This window comes from Salvelinus fontinalis, chromosome 26 (assembly GCF_029448725.1).
Source record: "Salvelinus fontinalis isolate EN_2023a chromosome 26, ASM2944872v1, whole genome shotgun sequence".
Lineage (NCBI taxonomy): Eukaryota > Metazoa > Chordata > Actinopteri > Salmoniformes > Salmonidae > Salvelinus > Salvelinus fontinalis.
This window is the reverse complement of record NC_074690.1, coordinates 23,412,830-23,436,098: the sequence shown is the minus strand read 5'-3', so window position 1 is coordinate 23,436,098 and position 23,269 is coordinate 23,412,830. Positions and strand designations below refer to the sequence as shown.

At 57.0% G+C, this 23,269-nt stretch overlaps 1 protein-coding gene and 1 long non-coding RNA gene across 16 annotated transcripts in view; both read right to left on the bottom strand.

The window, feature by feature from the left end:
- Window positions 1–17: 17 nt before the first annotated feature.
- Window positions 18–4,714, bottom strand: LOC129823964 (uncharacterized). Its single transcript, XR_008754700.1, has 3 exons — window positions 3,289–4,714; window positions 2,075–2,202; window positions 18–1,848 (listed from the first exon to the last, which is right to left on the bottom strand). It is a non-coding gene; the product is annotated as an uncharacterized LOC129823964 (long non-coding RNA).
- An 18,235-nt stretch (window positions 4,715–22,949) lies between these two features.
- The window catches only part of LOC129823959 (eukaryotic translation initiation factor 4 gamma 1-like), a 60,037-nt gene continuing 59,717 nt past the window's right edge, over window positions 22,950–23,269 (bottom strand). For all 15 annotated transcript variants that reach the window (XM_055883112.1, XM_055883106.1, XM_055883108.1 and 12 more), the window contains one exon: window positions 22,950–23,269. This exon is cut by the window's right edge and continues 117 nt beyond it. In XM_055883112.1, the coding sequence (XP_055739087.1) occupies window positions 23,205–23,269 (65 nt within the window). In that variant the 3' untranslated portion in view covers window positions 22,950–23,204.

Here is a 23,269-nt window from a genome sequence, read left to right as displayed (position 1 = left end):
ATGGGGGGGGGGGGGGGGAATGATCAAAACTTCACAGCATGGTCCAACACTAACAACCATAGAGAACCAATGAAATAACACTTCTCAGTAATCCAGTTAACTCAAATACATAGTAACATTAGCAAGGATTGAGAGAAAACGAAGAGGAAAAGTTCCAGGGAGACGAGAGCTGAGACAAAGGAAGGATGATAAGTAAAGGCCAGACATCCTCTAAGTTAGTGTCTACAGAATGTTCAAAATATATTTTTTTCCTCACCCATCTACACAAAATACACCATAATTGCAAATTTATTGAAAATGAAATACAGAAATCTCTCCTTTATATAAGTATTCACACCCCTGAGTCAATACATGCTAGAATCACCATTGGCATTGATTACAGCTGTGAATCTCTTTGGGTACATTTCTAATAGCTTTGCACACCTGGATTGTACAATATTTGCCACAATTATTTGAAATACGTCAAGTTGGTTGTTGATCATTGCTAGGGCAGCCATTTTTAAGTCTTGCCATGGATTTTCTCAGGAACATTCAATTCCAGTGTATATTTGGCTTTATGTTATTGTCCTGCTGAAAGGTGAATGTCTCCCAGTGTTGGAAATCAGACAACCAGGTTTTCCTCTAGGATTTTGGCTGTGCTTAGCTCTATTCTGTTTCTTTTTATCCTAAAAAAAACTCCCTAGTCCTTGCTGATGACAAGCATACCCTTAACATGAGGCAGCCACAACCATGCTTGAAAATACTCAGTAGTGTGTATTTGTATTCAGGACAAAGTTAATTTCTTTGCCGTAGTTTTACTTTAGTGCCTTATTACAAACAGGATGTTTTGGAATATTTAAGGATGGATCTACAATAATGTTGATCCATCCTCAGTTTTCTCCTATCACAGCCATTCAACTCTAACTGTTTTAAAGTTACCATTGGCCTCATGGTAGAATCCCTGAGCGCTTTCCTTCCTCTCCGGCAACGGAGTTAAGAACACATGTATCTTTGTAGTGACTGGGTGTATTGTACCCCATCTAAAGTGTAATTAAAAACTTCCCCATGCTCAAAGGGATATTCAATGTCTGCTTTTTTTTTTACCCATCTACCAATAGTGGCCCTTCTTTGAGGCATTGGAAAACCTCTTTGGTCTTTGTGGTTGAATCTGCTTTTGAAATTCACTGCTCGACTGAGGGACCTTACAATTAATTTTATGCGTGGGGTACAGAGATGAGGTGGTCATTCAAAGCATGTTAAACACTTATTGCACACAGAATCCATGCAACTTGTGACTTTAGTAGATTTGAATACTTGACTCAAGACATTTCAGCTTTTCATTTTTAATTGATTTAGAAATATAATTCCACTTTACCCCATAATGTCAATGTGTGTAGGCCAGTGACACAAAATCTCTATTTACTTTAAATTCAGGCTGTAACACAACAAAATGTGGAATAAGTCAAGGGGTGTGAATAACTTCTGAAGGTAGTGTTTCTAAGAGTTGACAGACTATACAAGATGAAACATCACATTTAAATGCTCTCCCTCTTCCCGTCTTCTTAATGGAACGACGCCACGCCTGACGAGCCTCTGTTGGAGAAGAATCTTCTCTGGCAGGAGTGCCACTCTCTACCCTGAAACACACTCCTATCCTCTTCGAGTGAAAGGTTGAATAGCAGGAGTCAAACCTACTGCTTCATGATTGTCGGCCTCCAGTCAGACTTGTAGACGATGCAGCAGTGCAGGCTGATCCTCACCATCCACTAGGGAATGGGCAAGCCCGGTTGTTCTGAGATGTGGGCCAATCACAGTGCAGGCTGTTTCGGCCTGGAATGGCACTCGGGGCTCGTGCTTGGACGTTGCGGTCTGAGGGAGAATCAAAGTGTCAGAACACATGGAGATGGATGGATGAGGCGAGAGAGATGGAGGGGAGAGAGATGGATGGAGGGATGAGGGGAGAGTGAGTAACGGAGAGGGAAAGAAAGAAGAGATATTGGGGCATAGCACAGTCTAGGTGGCACCGATGACTGAAAACACAAGTATGACAAAGGTACGGAATATTGGTTGATGTGTACTGTATGCATGTGTTTACCTGAGCTGTGGGTAGAGAGAGAGTGTTTCTATTGTTCTGGAGGAACTCCTAGTCATCGTCTTTCTCATCAGCCACAGAGGCCCAGGTTTTCAGCTTTGCCTCAGCGATAGCAAACTGCTCTGCCACTCCTGGAGAAGGACACACACACACACGTCAGAAAATCCCACCCACACACACAAACCTTACAGGTGGTAATCAAACACACCACGCACAGGAAAGAGTGACAGACAGTAGTCTCAGAGATAGTTAGGGAGTTAACAGTAGAGGCTGTATCACCATGGGGACAGTGAAGTGACAGTTGGAGGAGAATCTAATTGGCTACCATCTATTGGGCTCTCATAGGACACGCCGTCATCGCCTAGGTGACAGCAGGAAGGGGCAGGGCACAGATCTGAGCTGTGACATGCAGGGGTTAGAGGAGCGGTGAGACAGGTGTAGGGATGAGAGAGAGGGGGGGGCACAGATCTGAGCTGTGAGACAGGTGTATGGATGAGAAAGATTTGACCCACAAATCATATGCTAATGATTCTAAAATCACTCTGCATCCCACTGCTGGCTTTCCGTGAGAAGCTAAGCAGGGTTGGTCCTGGTCAGTCCCTGGATGGGAGACCAGATGCTGCTGGAAGTGGTGTAGGAGGCACTCAGGTCTAAGAAAATATCCCAATGCACCAGGGCAGTGATTGGGGACATGTGTAGGGTGCTGTATTTCAGATGGACGTTTAACGGGTGTCCTGGCTCTCTGTGGTCACTAAAGATCCCATGCCACTTATCGTAAGAGTAGGGGTGTTAACCCCGGTGTCCTGGCTAAATTCCCAATCTGATCCTCATACCATCATGGTCACCTAATAATCCCCAGTTTACAATTGGCTCATTCATCCCCCTCCTCTCCCCTGTAACTATTCCCCAGGTCATTGCTGTAAATGAGAATGTGTGCTCAGTCAATTTGCCATGTAAAATAAGGGTTAAATAAATACAAAAAATGTAACTGCTGAGGGCAGATTTCTGATGAAATCCTATTCTGAGCTATTGACTAAAAACAAATTGATGGCAGAATTAGTTGGACAATAGAAGCACCACGGTCTAAACATTACTCTTAAAATATAAAATAGATGAGAAAATGTATTAAAAGAGGACAACATTCCATTAGTATTAATTGGTCTGTATCTCTGCCACCGGCTCTACTTTACTAGCTGAGCTAGCGGAGGGACATGCACCTGCGGCGAAGCGAGCTTCCTGTAGAGAGTTGCAGTGTGCGCGGAGGGGGTCGGTGGGTTTGGGCCAACCCTTACACTTGAGGTGGATGACCCTGCAGGGATGTTGGCTTGGTCACATGGTCCTTCATCGCCTGGGAAATGCCTGGAGAGAGAAAAGTAGGAGGCCTGGGTTAGAGAGATGGTCTGTGTGTGTCTTTCTGACCCTTACCATTTAAGGAGGATCTGGCCAGAGCAGCAATCTCCTGGATGCTGACTGCCTTTCTTTCAGATCATTTCACAATCCTCAAATTTAACCTGGAAAAAAAGCAGTCATGCTCAGTATGTCACTAACACTACAGTGCTTGAGTGTTTTGAATATTCGTGTGGTGGGCTATACGCCTCAAATGTTGCTCACAGCCCAGTTAGAGATCATGAAATCAATGTGTGAATAGCGGAAAAAAACAGGCAATCCTGCATGTGTTTCAACACCTGGACAATTGACAGCTCCCCAGAGCATGTGATGATGCAGATGTAGCCTTTGATAATGACTCTCAGTTCCATTACATATAAGAGCCATGCCATTACACATAAGAGCCAGAGCCATGCCATTACACATAAGAGCCAGAGCCATTACACATAAGAGCCAGAGCCATTACACATAAGAGTCAGAGCCATTACACATAGGAGCCAGAGCCATTACACATAAGAGCCAGAGCCATTACACATAAGAGCCAGAGCCATTACACATAAGAGCCAGAGCCATTACACCTAGGAGCCAGAGCCATTACACCTAGGAGCCAGAGCCATTACACGCCAGAGCCATTACACTTAAGAGCCAGAGCCATTACACGTAAGAGCCAGAGCCATTACACGTAAGAGCCAGAGCCATTACACGTAAGAGCCAGAGCCATTACACGTAAGAGCCAGAGCCATTACACGTAAGAGCCAGAGCCATTACACATAAGAGCCAGAGCCATTACACATAAGAGCCAGAGCCATTACACCTAAGAGCCAGAGCCATTACACCTAAGAGCCAGAGCCATTACACGTAAGAGCCAGAGCCATTACACGTAAGAGCCAGAGCCATTACACGTAAGAGCCAGAGCCATTACACGTAAGAGCCAGAGCCATTACACATAAGAGCCAGAGCCATTACACATAGGAGCCAGAGCCATTACACATAGGAGCCAGAGCCATTACACGTAAGAGCCAGAGCCATTACACATAAGAGCCAGAGCCATTACACGTAAGAGCCATTGGACGAAGGCATCTTCTGTAGGGGGGAGTTTTGTTAAAAGCCGCAGCGCTCGGTCTGAACATTAACAGGCATTGTTAGTGGTACAGTTCTGGAAGCATAAGGAACTTCTCTCAGCTAGAAATCATGTTCAAAAAAACTAAAAGTTAAATTGATACACGCCTTTATAGGGTTAAGGGTTCCCATACGGCCATATTTCCTCCTCTAGCTGTCCCCCCCCCACTTACCCTCCTCTCGCCGTTGCCCCCCCTTACCCTGCTGTCCCCCCTCCCGTACACTCCTCTCGCCGTCGCCTCCCTCCCATCCCCTCTCGCCGTCGCCTCCCTCCCGTCCCCTCCTCCCTTACTCTCACCCTCCTCTCACCGTCGCCTCCCTTATCCTTCTCTCGCCGTCGCCCTCCTCCCTTACCCTCCTCTCGCCGTCGCCTTCCTCCCTTACCCTCCTCTCGCCGTCGCCCTCCTCCCTTACCCTCCTCTCGCCGTCGCCCTCCTCCCTTACCCTCCTCTCGCCGTCGCCCTCCTCCCTTACCCTCCTCTCGCCGTCGCCTCCCTTCCATACCCGCCTCTCGCCGTTGCCCACCCTGCCCTCACCCTCCTCTCGCTCCCCCCTTCCCCTCACCCTCCTCTCGCCCCCCCCCTTCCCTTCCCCTCCTCTCGACCCCCCCCTTCCCTTCTTCTCGACCCCCCCCTTCCCTCACCCTCCTCTCGCCGTCGCCTCCCTTATCCTTCTCTCGCCGTCGCCCTCCTCCCTTACCCGCCTCTCGCCGTCGCCCCCCCTTCCCTCACCCTCCTCTCGCCGTCGCCCCCTCCCCCTTCCCTTACTCTCCTCTCGCCGTCGCCCCCCCCCTTCCCTCACCCTCCTCTCGCCGTCGCACCCCCCCTTCCCTCACCCTCCTCTCGCCGTCGCCCCCCCCATTCCCTCACCCTCCTCTCGCCGTCGCCCCCCCCTTCCCTTACCCTCCTCTCGCCGTCGCCCCCCCCCCCCTTCCCTTACCCTCCTCTCGCCGTCGCCACCCTCCTCTCGCTTTCACCCTCTCGCTGTCCCCTTCCCTCCTCTCGCCGTCGCCCCCCCCTTCCCTCATCCCCCTCTCGCTTTCACCCCCCCTTCCCTTGCCGTCGCCTCCCTTATCCTTCTCTCGCCGTCGCCCTCCCCCCTTACCCTCCTCTCGCCGTCGCCTCCCTTATCTCGCCGTCGCCCTCCTCCCTTACCCTCCTCTCGCCGTCGCCCTCCTCCCTTACCCTCCTCTCGCCGTCGCCTCCCTTCCTTACCCGCCTCTCGCCGTCGCCCCCTCCCCTCACCCTCCTCTCGCCGTCGCCCCCTCCCCCTTCCCTTACCCTCCTCTCGCCGTCGCCCCCCCCTTCCCTCATCCCCCTCTCGCTTTCACCCCCCCTTCCCTTGCCGTCGCCTCCCGTATCCTTCTCTCGCCGTCGCCCTCCCCCCTTACCCTCCTCTCGCCGTCGCCTCCCTTATCTCGCCGTCGCCCTCCTCCCTTACCCTCCTCTCGCTGTCGCCTCCCTTATCCTTCTCTCGCCGTCGCCCTCCTCCCTTACCCTCCTCTCGCCGTCGCCCTCCTCCCTTACCCTCCTCTCGCCGTCGCCTCCCTTCCTTACCCGCCTCTCGCCGTCGCCCCCTCCCCTCACCCTCCTCTCGCCGTCGCCCCCTCCCCCTTCCCTTACCCTCCTCTCGCCGTCGCCCCCTCCCCTCACCCTCCTCTCGCCGTCGCCCCGCCCCCCCCTTCCCTCACCCTCCTCTCGCCGTCGCCCCCCCCCTTCCCTTACCCTCCTCTCGCCGTCGCCCCCTCCCCTCACCCTCTCGCCGTCGCCCCGCCCCCCCCTTCCCTCACCCTCCTCTCGCCGTCGCCCCCCGTCGCCTCCCTTATCCTTCTCTCGCCGTCGCCCTCCTCCTCTCGCCGTCGCCCTCCTCCCTTACCCTCCTCTCGCCGTCGCCCTCCTCCCTTACCCTCCTCTCGCCGTCGCCTCCCTTCCATACCCGCCTCTCGCCGTTGCCCACCCTGCCCTCACCCTCCTCTCGCTCCCCCCTTCCCCTCACCCTCCTCTCGCCCCCCCCCTTCCCTTCCCCTCCTCTCGACCCCCCCCTTCCCTTCCCCTCCTCTCGACCCCCCCCTTCCCTTCCCCTCCTCTCGACCCCCCCCTTCCCTTCCCCTCCTCTCGACCCCCCCCTTCCCTCACCCTCCTCTCGCCGTCGCCTCCCTTATCCTTCTCTCGCCGTCGCCCTCCTCCCTTACCCTCCTCTCGCCGTCGCCCTCCTCCCTTACCCGCCTCTCGCCGTCGCCCCCCCTTCCCTCACCCTCCTCTCGCCGTCGCCCCCTCCCCCTTCCCTTACTCTCCTCTCGCCGTCGCCCCCCCCCTTCCCTCACCCTCCTCTCGCCGTCGCACCCCCCCTTCCCTCACCCTCCTCTCGCCGTCGCCCCCCCCATTCCCTCACCCTCCTCTCGCCGTCGCCCCCCCCTTCCCTTACCCTCCTCTCGCCGTCGCCCCCCCCCCTTCCCTTACCCTCCTCTCGCCGTCGCCACCCTCCTCTCGCTTTCACCCTCTCGCTGTCCCCTTCCCTCCTCTCGCCGTCGCCCCCCCCTTCCCTCATCCCCCTCTCGCTTTCACCCCCCCTTCCCTTGCCGTCGCCTCCCTTATCCTTCTCTCGCCGTCGCCCTCCCCCCTTACCCTCCTCTCGCCGTCGCCTCCCTTATCTCGCCGTCGCCCTCCTCCCTTACCCTCCTCTCGCCGTCGCCCTCCTCCCTTACCCTCCTCTCGCCGTCGCCTCCCTTCCTTACCCGCCTCTCGCCGTCGCCCCCTCCCCTCACCCTCCTCTCGCCGTCGCCCCCTCCCCCTTCCCTTACCCTCCTCTCGCCGTCGCCCCCCCCTTCCCTCATCCCCCTCTCGCTTTCACCCCCCCTTCCCTTGCCGTCGCCTCCCGTATCCTTCTCTCGCCGTCGCCCTCCCCCCTTACCCTCCTCTCGCCGTCGCCTCCCTTATCTCGCCGTCGCCCTCCTCCCTTACCCTCCTCTCGCTGTCGCCTCCCTTATCCTTCTCTCGCCGTCGCCCTCCTCCCTTACCCTCCTCTCGCCGTCGCCCTCCTCCCTTACCCTCCTCTCGCCGTCGCCTCCCTTCCTTACCCGCCTCTCGCCGTCGCCCCCTCCCCTCACCCTCCTCTCGCCGTCGCCCCCTCCCCCTTCCCTTACCCTCCTCTCGCCGTCGCCCCCTCCCCTCACCCTCCTCTCGCCGTCGCCCCGCCCCCCCCTTCCCTCACCCTCCTCTCGCCGTCGCCCCCCCCCCTTCCCTTACCCTCCTCTCGCCGTCGCCCCCTCCCCTCACCCTCTCGCCGTCGCCCCGCCCCCCCCTTCCCTCACCCTCCTCTCGCCGTCGCCCCCCGTCGCCTCCCTTATCCTTCTCTCGCCGTCGCCCTCCTCCTCTCGCCGTCGCCCTCCTCCCTTACCCTCCTCTCGCCGTCGCCCTCCTCCCTTACCCTCCTCTCGCCGTCGCCTCCCTTCCATACCCGCCTCTCGCCGTTGCCCACCCTGCCCTCACCCTCCTCTCGCTCCCCCCTTCCCCTCACCCTCCTCTCGCCCCCCCCCTTCCCTTCCCCTCCTCTCGACCCCCCCCTTCCCTTCCCCTCCTCTCGACCCCCCCCTTCCCTTCCCCTCCTCTCGACCCCCCCCTTCCCTCACCCTCCTCTCGCCGTCGCCTCCCTTATCCTTCTCTCGCCGTCGCCCTCCTCCCTTACCCTCCTCTCGCCGTCGCCCTCCTCCCTTACCCGCCTCTCGCCGTCGCCCCCCCTTCCCTCACCCTCCTCTCGCCGTCGCCCCCTCCCCCTTCCCTTACTCTCCTCTCGCCGTCGCCCCCCCCCTTCCCTCACCCTCCTCTCGCCGTCGCACCCCCCCTTCCCTCACCCTCCTCTCGCCGTCGCCCCCCCCTTCCCTCACCCTCCTCTCGCCGTCGCCCCCCCCTTCCCTTACCCTCCTCTCGCCGTCGCCCCCCCCCTTCCCTTACCCTCCTCTCGCCGTCGCCACCCTCCTCTCGCTTTCACCCTCTCGCTGTCCCCTTCCCTCCTCTCGCCGTCGCCCCCCCCTTCCCTCATCCCCCTCTCGCTGTCGCCCCCCCCTTCCCTCATCCCCCTCTCGCTTTCACCCCCCCTTCCCTTGCCGTCGCCTCCCTTATCCTTCTCTCGCCGTCGCCCTCCCCCCTTACCCTCCTCTCGCCGTCGCCTCCCTTATCTCGCCGTCGCCCTCCTCCCTTACCCTCCTCTCGCCGTCGCCTCCCTTATCCTTCTCTCGCCGTCGCCCTCCTCCCTTACCCTCCTCTCGCCGTCGCCCTCCTCCCTTACCCTCCTCTCGCCGTCGCCTCCCTTCCTTACCCGCCTCTCGCCGTCGCCCCCTCCCCTCACCCTCCTCTCGCCGTCGCCCCCTCCCCCTTCCCTTACCCTCCTCTCGTCGTCGCCCCGCCCCCCCCTTCCCTCACCCTCCTCTCGCCGTCGCCCCCCCCCCCTCCCTCACCCTCCTCTCGCCGTCGCCCCCCCCCCCCCTTCCCTCACCCTTCTCTCGCCGTCGCCCCCCCCCTTCCCTTACCCTCCTCTCGCCGTCGCCCCCCCCTTCCCTTACCCTCCTCTCGCCGTCGCCCCCCCCTTCCCTTACCCTCCTCTCGCCGTCGCCCCCCCCCCCTTCCCTTACCCTCCTCTCGCCGTCGCCCTCCCCCCTTACCCTCCTCTCGCCGTCGCCTCCCTTCCTTACCCGCCTCTCGCCGTCGCCCCCTCCCCTCACCCTCCTCTCGCCGTCGCCCCCTCCCCCTTCCCTTACCCTCCTCTCGCCGTCGCCCCCTCCCCTCACCCTCCTCTCGCCGTCGCCCCGCCCCCCCCTTCCCTCACCCTCCTCTCGCCGTCGCCCCCCCCCTTCCCTTACCCTCCTCTCGCCGTCGCCCCCTCCCCTCACCCTCTCGCCGTCGCCCCGCCCCCCCCTTCCCTCACCCTCCTCTCGCCGTCGCCCCCCGTCGCCTCCCTTATCCTTCTCTCGCCGTCGCCCTCCTCCTCTCGCCGTCGCCCTCCTCCCTTACCCTCCTCTCGCCGTCGCCCTCCTCCCTTACCCTCCTCTCGCCGTCGCCTCCCTTCCATACCCGCCTCTCGCCGTTGCCCACCCTGCCCTCACCCTCCTCTCGCTCCCCCCTTCCCCTCACCCTCCTCTCGCCCCCCCCCTTCCCTTCCCCTCCTCTCGACCCCCCCCTTCCCTTCCCCTCCTCTCGACCCCCCCCTTCCCTTCCCCTCCTCTCGACCCCCCCCTTCCCTCACCCTCCTCTCGCCGTCGCCTCCCTTATCCTTCTCTCGCCGTCGCCCTCCTCCCTTACCCTCCTCTCGCCGTCGCCCTCCTCCCTTACCCGCCTCTCGCCGTCGCCCCCCCTTCCCTCACCCTCCTCTCGCCGTCGCCCCCTCCCCCTTCCCTTACTCTCCTCTCGCCGTCGCCCCCCCCCTTCCCTCACCCTCCTCTCGCCGTCGCACCCCCCCTTCCCTCACCCTCCTCTCGCCGTCGCCCCCCCCTTCCCTCACCCTCCTCTCGCCGTCGCCCCCCCCTTCCCTTACCCTCCTCTCGCCGTCGCCCCCCCCCTTCCCTTACCCTCCTCTCGCCGTCGCCACCCTCCTCTCGCTTTCACCCTCTCGCTGTCCCCTTCCCTCCTCTCGCCGTCGCCCCCCCCTTCCCTCATCCCCCTCTCGCTGTCGCCCCCCCCTTCCCTCATCCCCCTCTCGCTTTCACCCCCCCTTCCCTTGCCGTCGCCTCCCTTATCCTTCTCTCGCCGTCGCCCTCCCCCCTTACCCTCCTCTCGCCGTCGCCTCCCTTATCTCGCCGTCGCCCTCCTCCCTTACCCTCCTCTCGCCGTCGCCTCCCTTATCCTTCTCTCGCCGTCGCCCTCCTCCCTTACCCTCCTCTCGCCGTCGCCCTCCTCCCTTACCCTCCTCTCGCCGTCGCCTCCCTTCCTTACCCGCCTCTCGCCGTCGCCCCCTCCCCTCACCCTCCTCTCGCCGTCGCCCCCTCCCCCTTCCCTTACCCTCCTCTCGTCGTCGCCCCGCCCCCCCCTTCCCTCACCCTCCTCTCGCCGTCGCCCCCCCCCCCCTCCCTCACCCTCCTCTCGCCGTCGCCCCCCCCCCCCCCTTCCCTCACCCTTCTCTCGCCGTCGCCCCCCCCCTTCCCTTACCCTCCTCTCGCCGTCGCCCCCCCCTTCCCTTACCCTCCTCTCGCCGTCGCCCCCCCCTTCCCTTACCCTCCTCTCGCCGTCGCCCCCCCCCCCTTCCCTTACCCTCCTCTCGCCGTCGCCCTCCCCCCTTACCCTCCTCTCGCCGTCGCCTCCCTTATCTCGCCGTCGCCCTCCTCCCTTACCCTCCTCTCGCCGTCGCCTCCCTTATCCTTCTCTCGCCGTCGCCCTCCTCCCTTACCCTCCTCTCGCCGTCGCCCTCCTCCCTTACCCTCCTCTCGCCGTCGCCTCCCTTCCTTACCCGCCTCTCGCCGTCGCCCCCTCCCCTCACCCTCCTCTCGCCGTCGCCCCCTCCCCTCACCCTCCTCTCGCCGTCGCCCCCTCCCCTCACCCTCCTCTCGCCGTCGCCCCCTCCCCCTTCCCTTACCCTCCTCTCGCCGTCGCCCCGCCCCCCCCTTCCCTCACCCTCCTCTCGCCGTCGCCCCCCCCCCCCCCTTCCCTCACCCTCCTCTCGCCGTCGCCCCCCCCCTTCCCTCACCCTTCTCTCGCCGTCGCCCCCCCCCTTCCCTTACCCTCCTCTCGCCATCGCCCCCCCCTTCCCTTACCCTCCTCTCGCCGTCGCCCCCCCCTTCCCTTACCCTCCTCTCGCCGTCGCCACCCCCCCTTCCCTTACCCTCCTCTCGCCGTCGCCCTCCCCCCTTACCCTCCTCTCGCCGTCGCCCTCCCCCCTTACCCTCCTCTCGCCGTCGCCTCCCTTATCTCGCCGTCGCCCTCCTCCCTTACCCTCCTCTCACCGTCGCCTCCCTTATCCTTCTCTCGCCGTCGCCCTCCTCCCTTACCCTCCTCTCGCCGTCGCCCTCCTCCCTTACCCTCCTCTCGCCGTCGCCTCCCTTCCTTACCCGCCTCTCGCCGTCGCCTCCCTTCCTTACCCGCCTCTCGCCGTCGCCCCCTCCCCTCACCCTCCTCTCGCCGTCGCCCCCTCCCCCTTCCCTTACCCTCCTCTCGCCGTCGCCCCGCCCCCCCCTTCCCTCACCCTCCTCTCGCCGTCGCCCCCCCCCCCCCCCCCCCTTCCCTCACCCTCCTCTCGCCGTCGCCCCCCCCCCCTTCCCTCACCCTTCTCTCGCCGTCGCCCCCCCCTTCCCTTACCCTCCTCTCGCCGTCGCCCCCCCCTTCCCTTACCCTCCTCTCGCCGTCGCCCCCCCCTTCCCTTACCCTCCTCTCGCCGTCGCCCCCCCCCCCTTCCCTTACCCTCCTCTCGCCGTCGCCTCCCTTCCTTCCTTACCCGCCTCTCGCCGTTGCCCACCCTGCCCTCACTCTCCTCTCGCCCCCCCTTCCCTCACCCTCCTCTCGCCGTCACCCCCCCCTTCCCTTACCCTCCTCTCGCCGTCGCCCCCCCTTTCCCTCACCCTCCTCTCGCCGTCGCCCCCCCCTTCCCTTACCCTCCTCTCGCCGTCGCCCCCCCCTTCCCTTACCCTCCTTTCGCCGTCGCCACCCTCCTCTCGCTTTCACCCTCTCGCTGTCCCCTTCCCTCCTCTCGCCGTCACCCCCCCCCCTCGCTTTCACCCCCCCTTGCCTCACCCTCCTCTCGCCGTCGCCTCCCTTATCCTTCTCTCGCCGACGCCCTCCTCCCTTACCCTCCTCTCGCCGTCGCCCTCCTCTCGCCGTCGTCGCCCCCCCCTTCCCTTACCCTCCTCTCGCCCCCCCAACCCTCACCCTCCTCTCGCCGTCGCCCCCCAACCCTCACCCTCCTCTCGCCGTCGCCCCCCCTTCCCTCACCCTCCTCCCTTACCCTCCTCTCACCGTTGCCCCCCCTTCCCTCACCCTCCTCCTCCTCCCTTACCCTCCTCTCGCCGTCGCCCTCCTCCCTTACCCTCCTCTCGCCGTCGCCCCCCCCCCTTCCTTCACCCTCCTCTCGCCGTTGCCCACCCTTCCCTCACCCTCCTCTCGCCGTCGCCCCCCCCCTTCCCTCACCCTCCTCTCGCCCCCCCCCCCTTCCCTCACCCTCCTCTCGCCGTCGCCCCCCCCCCCTTCCCTCACCCTCCTCTCGCCGTCACCCTCCTCCCTTACCCTCCTCTCACCGTTGCCCACCCTTCCCTCACCCTCCTCTCGCCGTCGCCCCCCCCCTTCCCTCACCCTCCTCTCGCCCCCCCTCACCCTCCTCTCGCCGTCGCCCCCCCCCCTCTCGCCGTCACCCTCCTCCCTCACCCTCCTCTCGCCGTCTCCCCCCCCCCCCTTCCCTCACCCTCCTCTCGCCGTTGCCCACCCTTCCCTCACCCTCCTCTCGCCCCCCCCTTCCCTCACCCTCCTCTCGCCGTCACCCTCCTCCCTTACCCTCCTCTCGCCGTCGCCTCCCTTATCCTTCTCTTGCCGTCGCCTCCCTTACCCTCCTCTCGCCGTCGCCTCCCTTCCTTCCTTACCCGCCTCTCGCCGTTGCCCACCCTGCCCTCACCCTCCTCTCGCCCCCCCCTTCCCTCACCCTCCTCTCGCCGTCGCCCCCCCCTTCCCTTACCCTCCTCTCGCCGTCGCCCCCCCTTTCCCTCACCCTCCTCTCGCCGTCGACCCCCCCTTCCCTTACCCTCCTCCCGCCGTCACCCCCCCTTCCCTTACCCTCCTCTCGCCGTCGCCCCCCCTTTCCCTCACCCTCCTCTCGCCGTCGAGCCCCCCTTCCCTTACCCTCCTCCAGCCGTCACCCCCCCCTTCCCTCACCCTCCTCTCGCCGTCGTCCCCCCCCTTTCCCTCACTGCCCTCTCGCCGTCGCCCCCCCTTTCCTTACCCTCCTCTCGCCGTCGTCCCCACCCCCTTCCCTCACCCTCCTCTCGCCGTCGCCCCCCCTTCCCTTACCCTCCTCTCGCCGTCGCCCCCCCTTCCCTTACCCTCCTCTCGCCGTCGCCCCCCCTTCCCTTACCCTCCTCTCGCCGTCGCCCCCCCTCCTTCCGTTACCCTCCTCTCGCCGTCGCCACCCTCCTCTCGCTTTCACCCTCTCGCTGTCCCCTTCCCTCCTCTCGCCGTCGCCCCCCCCCTTCCCTCATCCCCCTCTCGCTTTCAGCCCCCCTTCCCTCACCATCCTCTCGCCGTCGCCCTCCTCCCTTACCCTCCTCTCGCCGTCGCCCTCCTCCCTTACCCTCCTCTCGCCGTCGCCCTCCTCCCTTACCCTCCTCTCGCCGTCGCCCTCCTCCCTTACCCTCCTCTCGCCGTCGCCCTCCTCCCTTACCCTCCTCTCGCCGTCGCCCTCCTCCCTTACCCTCCTCTCGCCGTCGCCCTCCTCCCTTACCCTCCTCTCGCCGTCGCCCTCCTCCCTTACCCTCCTCTCGCCGTCGCCCTCCTCCCTTACCCTCCTCTCGCCGTCGCCCTCCTCCCTTACCCTCCTCTCGCCGTCGCCCTCCTCCCTTACCCTCCTCTCGCCGTCGCCCTCCTCCCTTACCCTCCTCTCGCCGTCGCCCTCCTCCCTTACCCTCCTCTCGCCGTCGCCCTCCTCCCTTACCCTCCTCTCGCCGTTGCCTCCCTTCCTTCCTTCCTTACCCGCCTCTCGCCGTTGCCCACCCTGCCCTCACCCTCCTCTCGCCCCCCCCCTTCCCTCACCCTCCTCTCACCCCCCCCTTCCCTCACCCTCCTCTCGCCGTCGACCCCCCCTTCCCTTACCCTCCTCTCGCCATCGCCCCCCCCCTTCCCTTACCCTCCTCTCGCCGTCGCCCCCCCTTTCCCTCACCCTCCTCTCGTCGTTGCCCCCCCCCTTCCCTTACCCTCCTCTCGCCGTCGCCCGCCCCCTTCCCTTACCCTCCTTTCGCCGTCGCCACCCTCCTCTCACTTTCACCCTCTCGCTGTCCCCTTCCCTCCTCTCGCCGTCAACCCCCCCCTTCCCTCATCCCCCTCTCGCTTTCACCCCCCCTTCCCTCACCCTCCTCTCGCCGTCGCCTCCCTTATCCTTCTCTTGCCGTCGCCCTCCTCCCTTACCCTCCTCTCGCCGTCGCCCTCCTCTCGCCGTCGCCTCCCTTCCTTCCTTACCCGCCTCTCGCCGTTGCCCACCCTGCCCTCACCCTCCTCTCGCCCCCCCTTCCCTCACCCTCCTCTCGCCGTCGTCGCCCCCCCCCTTCCCTTACCCTCCTCTCGCCCCCCCAACCCTCACCCTCCTCTCGCCGTCGCCCCCCAACCCTCACCCTCCTCTCGCCGTCGCCCCCCCCTTCCCTCACCCTCCTCCCTTACCCTCCTCTCACCGTTGCCCACCCTTCCCTCACCCTCCTCCCCCCCCCCTTCCCTCACCCTCCTCTCGCCGTCACCCCCCCCCCCTTCCCTCACCCTCCTCTCGCCGTCGCCCCCCCCCCCTTCCCTCACCCTCCTCTCGCCGTCACCCTCCTCCCTTACCCTCCTCTCACCGTTGCCCATCCTTCCCTCACCCTCCTTTCACCCCCCCCTCACCCTCCTCTCGCCGTCGCCCTCCTCCCTTACCCTCCTCTCGCCGTTGCCTCCCTTCCTTCCTTCCTTACCCGCCTCTCGCCGTTGCCCACCCTGCCCTCACCCTCCTCTCGCCCCCCCCCCCCTTCCCTTACCCTCCTCTCGCCGTCGCCCCCCCTTTCCCTCACCCTCCTCTCGTCGTCGCCCCCCCCTTCCCTTACCCTCCTCTCGCCGTCGCCCGCCCCCTTCCCTTACCCTCCTTTCGCCGTCGCCACCCTCCTCTCACTTTCACCCTCTCGCTGTCCCCTTCCCTCCTCTCGCCGTCAACCCCCCCTTCCCTCATCCCCCTCTCGCTTTCACCCCCCCTTCCCTCACCCTCCTCTCGCCGTCGCCTCCCTTATCCTTCTCTCGCCGTCGCCCTCCTCCCTTACCCTCCTCTCGCCGTCGCCCTCCTCCCTTACCCTCCTCTCGCCGTCGCCTCCCTTCCTTCCTTACCCGCCTCTCGCCGTTGCCCACCCTGCCCTCACCCTCCTCTCGCCCCCCCTTCCCTCACCCTCCTCTCGCCGTCGTCGCCCCCCCTTTCCCTTACCCTCCTCTCGCCCCCCCCAACCCTCACCCTCCTCTCGCCGTCTCAAATAACTCAAACACCTGTTCACCAGTTTGAATGAAATTGCAAGCAGCTTTATTTTTTCAAGCACTCCAGAACTGTTGTCTGCTGAAGATGCTAATCTGTTTGCGTCCAGACTACCTGTCCCCAGAGCTTCCTATACACTTCATCTCTTTCCATAATGTGTTTAGGCTGGAAATGAAGGAGAATGAGGGCTCAATTAAAGAGGTTACAGAACTGCTGTATTTGAAGCACTCCTCCCTTCTGACTAGTTCCCTTGATGTTGCTACGGCAATCAAGCTGCTTTTACCATCTCTGTAAGTATCGCTTCTGCAGAGAGATTGTTTTCTAAACTTAAACTCATAAAGAACTATAAGAAGCATTAGGCTCTCGGACTCCTATGAGCTTTTGAACACCTGAGTAAGCTCCACTCACTGCACTGGTGCCGCCGTAGCCTTGACCACAGCATTTGTTCACTGATACTCCCTTATACTTTCCATCAGTATTTTTTTTATTTTTCAGTCACATTCCTCAATCACAAAAACTTAGTTTCATAGTACTTATGGAAGTTAAAAAGGGTTATGAATGACTTGGAGGTTTGCTGTCAAAATGACTTATTCAATAACAACAAAAATAGACAATGACAGGCGCATGGGCCACCAGAACTCGTGGACCCCACCGCCCTGTGGGGGTGTCTGCTAGCCAGTGGGGCTTTTCTCTTTGAGATTGCGAGGGCTGTTTTATCTGCCAGAGAAATGGATATAGGCTAAGCAAGCATGCCGTCTCTTGGATAGGAGTATTTTACTGTAAGGCCATGTCAGATACGCGTCTGCTCAACGGTGATGTGACATGGCCGAGACTGACAACAGCCATCATAATGTGATGGGGTTGGTAATGTTCTCTCGTTGCACCGTGACTGGCTCAGTGTTCTGTCACTCATGGATCCAAGGCAGCTCAAGGGCATTGGCCACAGATAAAATTACATCAAATCACATTATATCTATCTACCTTAGCTTTGATTGGGCTGATCATGTTATCATCATACTTTCAAAATCTTAGCTAGCAAGCCGTCATCAAGTCAGCAATCTACTGGAAAATCCTTTTCAATCCTTGTCATATGAAGAGAAATTATAGATAAAACGTATCGGTGCCAATCGGCCATAACCATTACACAAGTTGGAAATCGCTAATCAACAATGAGTGCTAAGTGGCTGGGCCACTGCAGCCCTGGGTTCGATCCCAGGCTGTGTCACAGCCGGCCGTGACACCCATGGAGAGACGCACAATTGGCCCAGTGCCGGCCGGGATGTCCTTGTCTCATCGTGCTCTAGCAACTCCTTGTGGCGGGCCGGACGGTCCACGTCGGTGGTCAATTCCACAGTGTTTCCTCCGACACATTGGTGTGGCTGGCTTCCGGGTTAAGCAAGCAGTGTGTCAAGAAGCAATGCACTTGGCTCTCGACCTTCACCGAGTCCATAGGGAGTTGCAGCGATGAGACAAGATTGTAACTAACAATTGGATATCACGAAAAAGGGGGTAACACCATGGGCTAGAAAAGTTTGAATACATTGGCCATACTGTCAATCGAGCATGACTTCTGCCGTGTTCAAAACAACTGGAAACTCAGAAATCTAAGGCTTCAGTTAATTCAAGACAACTCGGATAAAATTGGCTCCGATTTGGAAAATACGGAAAATAATTTAACGGTCATCCAAATCGGAATTCCAAGTTGGGATTTCGGGCCTCTTTCTAGAGCCCACAAGAAGGCCCGCCGCGCCACCTTCCTGTTCAAGTGAGCACAGCACAACAAGGTGAGTCCAAAAATGGCTTGTATGCTGCTGCATAAATGTAATATGCCAGGGTGATGGTGCATTCGGAAAGTATTCAGACCCCTTGACTTTTCCCCCACATTCTGTTACGTTACAGCCTTAAATGGATTAAATCATTTCCCCCCTGAACAATCTACATACAATACCCTATAATGACAAAGCGAACAGATTTTTTAATTTTGCAAAATGTATTAAAAAATATAAAAACAGAAATACCTTATTTACATAAGTATTCAGACCCTTTGCTATGAGATTCAAAATTGAGCTCAAGTGCATCCTGTTTCCATTGATCATCAGGGAGATGTTTCTACAACTTGGAGTCCCCCTGAAGTAAATTCAATTGATTGGACATGATTTAGAAAGGTACACACAGGTTCATATAAGGTCCCACAGTTGACTGTGCATGTCAGAGCAAAAACCAAACCACGAGGTTGAAGGAATTGTCTGTAGAGCTCCGAAACAGGACTGTGTCAAGGAACAGAAAAGTACCAAAACATTTCTTCAGCATTGAAGGTCCAAGAACACAGTGGTCTCCATCATTCTTTAATGGAAGAAGTTTGGAACCACCAAGACTCTTCCAAGTGCTGCCCGCACAGCCAAACTGATCAATCGGGGGAGAAGGGCCTTGGTCAGGGAAGTGACCAAGAACCCGATGGTCACTGACAGAGCTCCTCTGTGGATATGGGAGAACCTTCCAGGACAAACATCTCTGCAGCACTCCACTAAATCAGGTCTTTATTGTAGAGACGCCAGACGGAAGTCATTCCTCAGTAAATGGCACGACAGCCCTCTTGGAGTTTGCCAAAATGCACCTAAAAGAACAAACTCTCAGACCATACGAAACAAGATTCTCTGGTCTAATGAAAACAAGATTGAACTCTTTGGCCTAAATGCCAAGTGTCACATCTGGAGGAAACCTGGCATCATCCCTAAGGTGAAGCATGGTGGTGGCAGCATCTTGCTGTGGGGATGCTTTTTAGCAGCAGGGACCGGGAGACTAGTCAGAATTGAGGGAAAGACGAACGGAGCAAAGTAGAGAGATCCTTGATGAAAACCTGTTCCAGAGCACTCAGGACCTCAGACTGGGGCGAAGGTTCACCTTCCAACAGGACAACGACCCTAAAATACACAGCTAAGACAATGCAGGAGTGGCTTCAGAACAAGTCTCTGAAAGTCCTTGAGTGGCCCTGCCAGAGCCCGAAATTGAACCCGATCGAACATCTCTGGAGAGACCTGAAAATAGCTGTGCAGAGACACTCGGCCATGTTGGATGGGGAGCGTCTGCACAGCTATTTTCAGGTCTCTCCAGAGATGTTCGATCGGAGAGATGCTCCCCATCCAACCTGACAGAGTTTGAGAGGATCTGCAGAGAAGAATGTGCAAAACTCACCAAATACAGGTGTGCCAAGCTTGTAGCATCATACCCAAGAAGACTTGAAGCTGTAATCGCTGCCAAAGGTGATTCAACAAAGATCTGAGTAAAGACTGAATACTCATGTAAATAAGATATTTCCAACAATTTCTAAAAACCTGCTTTTGCTTCACCATTATGGGGTATTGTGGGTAGATTGAGGGGAAAAAATAATTTCATCCATTTTAGAATAAGGCTGTAATGTAATAAAATGTGGACATGTTCAAGGGGTCTACATTCTTTCCGAATGCACACAGTCGTGGCCAAAAGTTTTGAGAATGACACAAATATGACATTTTCACAGTCTGCTGCCTCAGTTTGTATGATGGTAATTTGCATATACTCCAGAATGTTATGAAGAGTGATCAGATTAATTGAAATTAATTGCAAAGTCCCTCTTTGCCAAGCAAATGAACTGAATCCCCCAAAAAACATTTCCACTGCATTTCAGCCCTGCCACAAAAGGACCAGCTGACATGTCAGTGATTCTCTCGTTAACACAGGTGTGAGTGTTGATGAGGACAAGGCTGGAGATCACTCTGTCATGCTGATTGAGTTCGAATAACAGACTGGAAGCTGTAAAAGGAGGGTGGGTGCTTGGAATCATTGTTCTTCCTCTGTCAACCATGGTTACCTGCAAGGAAACACGTGCCGTCATCATTGCTTTGCACAAAAAGGGTTTCACAGGCAAGGATATTGCTGCCAGTAAGATTGCACCTAAATCGGATCATCAAGAACTTCAAGGAGAGCGGTTCAATTGTTGTGAAGGCAGCTTCAGGGCGCCCAAGAAAGTCCAGCAAGCGCCAGGACCGTCTCCTAAAGTTGATTCAGCTGCGGGATCACCACCAGTACAGAGCTTACTCAGGAATGACAGCAGGCAGATGTGAGTGCATCTGCACGCACAGTGAGGCGAAGACTTTTGGAGGATGGCCTGGTGTCAAGAAGGGCAGCAAAGAAACCACTTCTCTCCAGGAAAAACAGCAGGGACAGACTGATATTCTGCAAAAGGTACAGGGATTGGACTGCTGAGGACTGGGGTAAAGTCATTTTCTCTGATGAATCCCCTTTCCAATTGTTTGGGGCATCCGTAAAAAAGCTTGTCCGGAGAAGACAAGGTGAGCGCTACCATCAGTCCTGTGTCATGCCAACAGTAAAGCATCCTGAGACCATTCATGTGTGGGGTTGCTTCTCAGCCAAGGGAGTGGGCTCACTCACAATTTTGCCTAAGAACACAGCCATGAATAAAGAATGGTACCAACACATCCTCCAAGAGCAACTTCTCCCAACCATCTAGGAACAGTTTGGTGACGAACAATGCCTTTTCCAGCATGATGGAGCACCTTGCCATAAGGCAAAGTGATAACTAAGTGGCTCTGGGAACAAAACATATTTTGGGTCCATGGCCAGGAAACTCCCCAGACCTTAATCCCATTGAGAACTTGTGGTCAATCCTCAAGAGGCGGGTGGACAAACTCCAAGCATTGATTATGCAAGAATGGGCTGCCATCAGTCAGGATGTGGCCCGGAAGTTAATTGACAGCATGCCAGGGCGGATTGCAGAGGTCTTGAAAAAGAAGGGTCAACACTGCAAATAGACTCTTTGCATCAACTTCATGGAATTGTCAATAAAAGCCTTTGACACTTACGAAATGCTTGTAATTATACTTAAGTATTCCATAGTAACATCTGACAAAAATATCTAAAGACACTGAAGCAGCAAACTTTGTGGAAATGAAATATTTGTGTCATTCTCAAAACTTTTGGCCACGACTGTATTCTGTAGCTAAGAAAGTAATACTAAGTGTATTTTGTGTAGTAAGCTATTAGTAGCCCATGTGCCTCACCCTAATAATTTGCACCCTTTTCACATTATAAAATGTAGCCTATTGTTCTGACTTGGCGGTGCACATTTAGCCTATAGCCTGTTTTAGAGAAATGTAATCATAGAATATTGCAAGAGCTTTCATTGTCTGGTTATATATCCCCTTTATTTATCCAACGGTTCTAACTTGGTGTACAGGGAGAACACCGTAAGAACGGCCCATGTTCTTTATTCTGTCGCTGTACATTTCAGAAGTGCAGAACAAATAGTTATTGACTATGCCCGTCCTAGCTCGCTCATTAAAGTCTCAATCTAAATTATGGATTGCCTCTTATCAGCTCATCGTCACTTTATACATCTCAATTGTCATTAGAAACCACATTTGTTTAAAAACTTTTTTTACCCAACCAAGATTTACATGCTAAAATCAGCCACTGCCTGCAAACCAAATGGAGGTGGTGGCACCGTCGAGTATCGCACATGATCACAATGCGCTGGTCTCAAATCCCATCAACAGATGCTACCATGGTGCCCCGTGCGGTTTAGTTCCCCCGGTACTAAAACACTGTCTTGTAGTTCAGAAAGTCCAACTTCAAACATATGCGCTCTGTCAAAATGGTTCCCTCTGATGTTGGCAGGTTTCATTGGACTCCCAATAACGGCCGGTTGTGATACATCCTGGAATCGAACCAGGGTCTGTAGTGACACCTTGAGCACTGAGATGCAGTGCCTTACACTGTTGCACCACTCGGGACCCATCCTAGCCAACTGCAAACCTGTAAACCCGATGGTTGATTGACCTAAATTTCCCAAGTCTCAACATGTGCACCACCTGATGCACCGTCATCCCTGTTAATCCCACAGGGAATGAGAAAGCTACCAACATTCTGTCAATAATGGAGTGCTTGAGCCTGTGTGGCTCTCTGATAGACATTTCAATCATATACAAAAATGCTACACCTAGTGGGCATGTACAATCCTTCTTGCAGGCTAACCTAGAGAAGAAAAATAAGTATACTAGTGACCATACAAACACTATTTCTGCTACAAACTCCTCAGGTATTTTATTTGCAATGCTCTGTTTCCTCTTCTTTTCCAGTTTTCGATGCAAAAAGAAGCAGTTAATCCTTAAATAATAAAACAGGGAAAAAAATATTTACAAAATTCCAATAAAACTAATGAATGGAATACCTAAAGCACCCCTTTCTGCATCTCGTCAACCTGCCATTTCTGTTGGAAAAAGATACATGGCATTTTAAAGTTTACAGTACATCAGCAATTTATTTTTATTATTTCTGAAAAAACAGAAAAAGTGTAATATATATATATATATATGTACAGAACGCTCCTGAAATGTGATTCTACTCAGAGTAGAAAAGGCTTTCGGATCATTTCTGTTTGTCATCAAGTTGATTTCAAGTTTTAATGGTGACCTTGTCATTAAGTTTCCTCTAGTTAGGCGTTTCTTTACCGATATGACAGGGGTCTCTCTCGAGAGAGAAAGCACCCAACAGTTCATCATGTAAGTACAAGAGAGGTAAAAGATGAAGAATCTCAGTCAGGGTTGACTACTGGTGGTGGAAGTGAAAGGACAGTTTTAAGGAAGCATACAGAAGACCACCCCTCCCCCTCCCCATCAGTAGCCATGGTCAGAGGATAATGGTCAAAGGTCACAATCAGTCCTCCATTTTGTTTCTCTGTCCTCACACAGGTCCTAGTACAGCGGTAAACTGGAAGTGGAAAAAAGGTACAGACAACCTTCGCTCAGAACTCCAATCAGCGGCTCCATACAGTCGGCCACATAAATTTGATGTCAGCTGATCAGCCAACATATCATGTCTGCTGCTTCTCCTTTCCCCCCCATCTAATCACCAATAGAAACACTTAAACCATGCTGCACGCTCCAAAAACAAGACAGAAGAGCGCTGTGTCCGATCGGACATCACACGGGCGCAGCATGATACCCCACTCCTGGGTAAAAGCATGCTACATGACACCTCTACCATTGTCTCTATGCGTTTGCGTGTCATATAGTATGTTGCATAATAGAATTGTGTCTAGAACCATAAAAAGAGCAGCGTGGTAGCTTACGTTTTTTCAAGAACAAAAAGTTAAAAGGGTTTTATAAGCAATGATCGTAGTAGTTATTCCACGCGTTTACACAAGCAAAATCCGGCAGAATAATTTTTCAGGTTTATTTCATTTTCGGCGGACACTCGCCATCACAAAACAGGGAAAAGAGAGAGAGAATGACGAAGCAAGAGTGAGAGAAAGAGAAAGAGAGAGAAAGTGATTGTATGTCCCGCTCTCAATAGCCTCGTTGAGGATTGGTATCAGTCCGCAACATTAAAGAGCCATAGAGTCCAAATCCCTCCTTGGCCCCCCTTGCAATACCCCTCCCTGGCAATAGAGGGGTGGTTTTAGAGTGAGGCCCGTTTAGTCTTTGTCGGACTCTTCTTCGGCATCACGGAGCCAGGTGAAGAAGGCGGTGACCGACTTGA